The 5320-nt window shown below is 35.3% G+C and overlaps 1 protein-coding gene across 9 annotated transcripts in view; it reads right to left on the bottom strand.

Moving 5' to 3' along the window:
* Positions 1-5320, bottom strand: part of GULP1 (GULP PTB domain containing engulfment adaptor 1) — a 330664-nt gene that overhangs the window by 80724 nt on the left and 244620 nt on the right. For all 9 annotated transcript variants that reach the window (XM_017865398.1, XM_017865405.1, XM_017865402.1 and 6 more), the window contains one exon: positions 1548-1619. In XM_017865398.1, the coding sequence (XP_017720887.1) occupies positions 1548-1619 (72 nt within the window). The remainder of the gene's footprint in view (positions 1-1547; positions 1620-5320) is intronic.

Genomic DNA, 5320 nt, shown 5'->3' with positions numbered 1-5320 from the left:
TATTGTAGGTCACATTCTTTTATTAACAGAATACATTTCTAAACATGAAACTCCACAGAAATACATATACAATCCTGCAAAAATATATGTAAACTAGCCATTGTTTAAAAAGCATTTGATTTCAAATATGTCTTTACATTTGATCTATTCATTATTAAATTGAATTTTTTTTGGTTTTCAAATTGGGTTGGCTGAACAACCTACAAGGCATAAAGAAATACTATGTGTAAAGAGTATTTTTTCTTTCATAAAACATTCTGATTGTAGTGAAGTTGGATTCATGCCCAGAATTTGCAACTTTTTGAAGGCATTTAAATAGAATCCTATTCTAATGTTGTCCATAAACTGTGAGCCCTTTTAAATCTTCTTTTGGATTGATTAAAACTATTGGCCAATAAAAGGCAAATCTAAATTATTACCTAATGAATGGTGGAAATAAATAGTTGGCTCATCCACGTTTTTCCCAAATGGGAACGATATTATCTTGGGAGTTTTTAGCATATTTACTTAAAAGGATTAGTAAAATATTCTCATATAAAATAAGAAGAATAAAATATTATTGACCTTTATTTCTTTACCCAGAATAGAAGCCATGCCAATTCAGTTATTTCTCAATTTAAACACAGAGTAGATTCCACCAGATATGACATTCTCAAAGCAAAGTAATACCATTTAATGTCTCTGAGTTTGCCTGGCACACTCAGAGGTCTAATCCTCCTTTAGAATAACTGGATGGTCCCTAAACCAAATAAAGTTAGAGAAGAGTTATTTCTCCAAAAATGTGAAAGCAACTATAGAGAATAACATTAATTGTGTAAAAAAAAGTAGCACTATATATATTTTCTTATATGATACAGCTGAGGATTCTGTTGAGGAGTTTTTTAAATTTTAAAATCTCAGCGACAACAATGTCCTTCGAGATGTGGAACAATTAGAGAAACATGGTGTGTGGCATCTTATGTAAGATTTTCTCAGGAAACTTATTGACTAGGATATGTGGGGTTGCTTATTAAATGTCCTTCTCTCCTCTCTTAGTTTCACCAGTTTCCCCATGGCTACTTATGGACATTGCCAGATCCTGTTGGACTTGTAGATTAGGACATCTTTAACATACAGTGTCACTGCAAAATTCTGGTTGAAATCAACTCTAACTCCACATTTTTAACTGGTGGATATTATATCTTAGCTTTTAAACATAGTTGTTATGCCATTACTAGCTTTTGATTTGGGACATAAGTTCACATTATCCAAGCAAAGTAAAGGCAAGCTATAAAACAAACATTCAAGGCACACTGCCATAAAACATTATTTTAATATGACACATTATACCTTAGAAAATATGAACAGTATGCCATATTTTAAAACAATTTTGTGTACATGTTTACTATTAAAATGTTTCCTTGATATGATTACATTTCTTCAATAGTTCATTTTTAATAGGTGAAGCTATACCTGCAACAAAGTTATTCATGCTTTGATCTCCATCAATCGGCTGAAAACATGACAGAATAAATGCACTTGTAAATTATTTGAAGGGCTTTCCCTACCTTTAGTTTCCTTACAGCATCTCTCACAACTTCTGTTCCTTTTGGCTGTTCCACTTCTGTACTGCCAAGAAACTAAAAATGGTCATTTGTGAGACACAGTCTTTACTACATCGTATATCATCGCATCATGTTGAACTATAAGATTGCATAATAGAATGGTTTAATAGTAATGCAAACTCACATTTTAATTAAATACAAATATTATTTTATATTATATCAAAATATAAATAAACTTTATCATTTATACTTACCAAAGTTTATTTTTAAAAACATACTTGTTTTCTAAATATTTTACTTGCAGGTTTTTACTGGAAAGAAAACTGAAGTTATTTTATTAGGCCCAAGGGAATAATGTTGATCTCAACCATTAAAATTTAGTAAACTTATTAGTAATTAAAAATTATTTTTCATTCAAAGCATGTAATTGTATTTTGTTACTATATTTCACATCGATAGTAAATATCAAAGTTTATAATTTCAAGTAAACATTTTTCTTTGTTTTCCACTTATGAGACTCATCTAACATGTAGAATTTAAAATACTAGCTTCTTTTAATAGCCAATACATACAACTAAGTAAAGCTATAGTTAGACTAAAGAAATAAAACATACATGATCTACAATTTTACTGTTTTAAATCAACCTGCAAGTAGTCAGTAAGTGATATGATTTGGCTGTGTCCTCACCCAAATCTCATCTTTAATTTTAGCTCCTGTAATTCCCATGTGTTATGGGAGGAAATTGGTGGGAGGTAATTGAGTCACAAGGGTGGGTCTTTCCCGTGCTGGTCTCATGATAGTAAGTCCCATGAGACTTGATGGTTTTATAAAGAGGTATTCCCTTACACAAGCTCTCTTGCCTGCTGCCATGTAAGACATGACTTTGCTCTTCGTTCGTCTTCTGCCATGATTGTAAGTTTGCTGAGGTCTCCCCAGCCCTGTGGAACTGTGAGTCAATTAAACCTCTTTCCTTTATAAACTTCCCAGTCTAGGGTATGTCTTTATTAGCAGTATGAGAACAGAATAACACAGTAAGTGTGTTTAGTTAAAACCTGACCAATCCATAAAAAGAAAAAAGTTTCATAATAATTATCACACTGTAATAAAATCTCTACCTTGGAGAGATATAATACCTTCTAAACAGAAGTCTAGTATCACTAAATGTTTAATACCAATTAGAATTGAAATATAGAGGTTTCATTCTAGAAAATTTCTATATACAGGGCAAACAAACATTAAATTCATGAAGTATGTGTAATTTTCCAAAGACCTTTTTTTTGTTCTTGTGACATACCACCAATTATAAGACCAAAGAGATTCACAAATTAATCACTTCTCCTATGTATAGACATAGGAGAATATGTGTTTGTAAACTCTACATCAAAGATTCCATAAGTGGAATCTTTTTCATGTATTAACTTACAGAACAGAAGGGAAAATATAGTAAAGTCATACTATCTCTTATTCCTTCCTTCATTCTTGAAAAAAAAAAAAACACTAAGGAAATTAGAGTTTTGATTTTCAAAATGGGCTCGCTGCACAACTGGCATGAGAATTACCTAGAGAGTTGGTTACAATGTAAAAATACATGTTCCTTGGTCAAATAAATCATAATCTTTAGAGGTAGGGCAAGTGAATTATATTTCTAGAAGCACTGCAAGTGATTCCTCATACCAAAGTCTAAAGAACAGAGTTAGAAACAGTTAACAGGCCATGTGGATAGTGGAAGGTAGGTACAAACGTGAGTTGAAAATACGGGCAATAACTGGTGTTCCCTTTCTGATGAACTAATGGAGGATAGAGAGTAAAGCTCAGTTGCACTGAGGCAAAAAGAAGTTTCACTTTTCAGATTCTGTAAGGTACAACAGTTCCTTTTTCTTCTTTTTTTTTTTTAGATGGAGTCTCGCTCTGTTGCCAGGCTGGAGTGCAGTGCTGCAACCTCGGCTCACTGCAACTTTCGACCCCTTGGTTCAAGCAATTCTCCTTCCTTAGCCTCTTGAGTAGCTGGGATTATAGGAACGTGCTACCATGCCCATGTAATTTTTGTACTTTTAGTAAAGATAGAGTTTCACCATGTTGGCCAGGATGGTCTTGATCTCCTGACCTCGTGATCCGCCCACCTCAGCCTCCCAAAGTGCTGGGATTACAGGTGTGGGCCACCACGCCCGGCCAACAGTTCCTTTTTCTAATATGCTTCAACTATATCAAATTGTTAACAGGCCCTAGATAAGATATCAACAGGCTTTCAGTTTGCCCCGCTGTGACCTGAAATTGTTGGTTGACCAGGCATACATAAAAGACCAAAGTGAATGAGAAATTTTAAGCTGAAAAAGAAAGGAAATCCTGCTACCAAGATTGGGAGACAGCCAAATCTATTCCTGACACCAATGGAGCTGTCACATTTCTCCAGTTTTGGATGAGTGTTTTCAAACTTGATTGAATGACAGAATCATAGGGGGCGCTTTAGCCAGGTGCAGTGATTAGGATATGGTGCTTTAATAAGCAATCTGTAGTTTCACCTACTCAAGAGTTTGAGGCAAGAGATCTGCCTGGGCCCAGGAGTTTGAGGCCAGCCTAAGCAACACAGCGAGGTCCTGTCTCAATTAAAAAAAAAGAGAGAGAGAGAGAGAGAGAGAGAGAGAAATAATCATATTGGAAGCTATAATCTTATTACCAATGCCTGCAAGTCTGATTTGACTAGCCTGGGTCAGAATCAGGCCATCTATATATTTTAAAGCTCCCTAAGTGATATTAATGTGCCACCAGGTTTGAAAAGCACCATCTCAGATTATCCAGAAAGGAAGAAGAGTTCAAGTAATTGAGGAGGATTTAACATAATAGAAACTAGTTCTGAATACATCCCTGGGGTAAACTGTTCTCAACTTCTCTGAATTTATCATATCACTGTGATCAGTGGATGGTCTAGTATTAGCAGGAGCAGAGGAGCAAAAGTGGATCCTTTATGGGGAAGTAATTATTGAACTAGAAGAAGGAAAGGTCTGGTGTGTCAGTAATAGACTGTAAGTTTTACTGGCAATATTTCTGAAGGAATATTCATACTTCAGCAGGAATGGCATGAGTCAAAAGTATTATATGCAAATAAGGCCATAGGGGAAAAGTATGGAAGAACTCCAAGTATATTCAAAATGAATCAACCTCTAGCTGTGCTCCAGGAACCTTTTAATAGGTTTCTTTCACACTAGCTTTAATGAAATCCTTTGAGTAATGCAACACTGGGAGAAGCCTTGAGTGATGGTAGGTATTAAAATATATCTTAATATGGAGCACTCTACTTAACCCAACTTTTTCTTATGTAATGTTAGAAAACCTAGGCCAGGCGCAGTGGCTCAAGCCTGTAATCCCAGCACTTTGGGAGGCCGAGACGGGCAGATCACGATGTCAGGAGATCGAGACCATCCTGGCTAACACCGTGAAACCCCGTCTCTACTAAAAAAATACAAAAAACTAGCCGGGCGAGGTGGCGGGTGCCTGTAGTCCCAGCTACTCGGGAGGCTGAGGCAGGAGAATGGCGTAAACCCGGGAGGCGGAGCTTGCAGTGAGCTGAGATCCGGCCACTGCACTCCAGCCTGGGTGACAGAGCAAGACTCCGTCTCAAAAAATAAAAAAATAAAAAAAAGAAAAAAAAGAAAACCTATATGACAATCATGCTAAAACTAAAAAAAAAGTTTATTCCTTATACTTCCTGTATTTTTTTAATTATAAAAAATCATGATATATAGATTAAATAATTCATATTTATATGCATTTCTTACGG

The sequence above is a fragment of the Rhinopithecus bieti genome, unplaced genomic scaffold (genome assembly GCF_001698545.2).
Source record: "Rhinopithecus bieti isolate Rb0 unplaced genomic scaffold, ASM169854v2 scaffold_2827, whole genome shotgun sequence".
NCBI classification, from domain to species: domain Eukaryota; kingdom Metazoa; phylum Chordata; class Mammalia; order Primates; family Cercopithecidae; genus Rhinopithecus; species Rhinopithecus bieti.
Note: the sequence above shows the minus strand (reverse complement) of the source record. Positions and strands in the feature narration are given on the sequence as shown.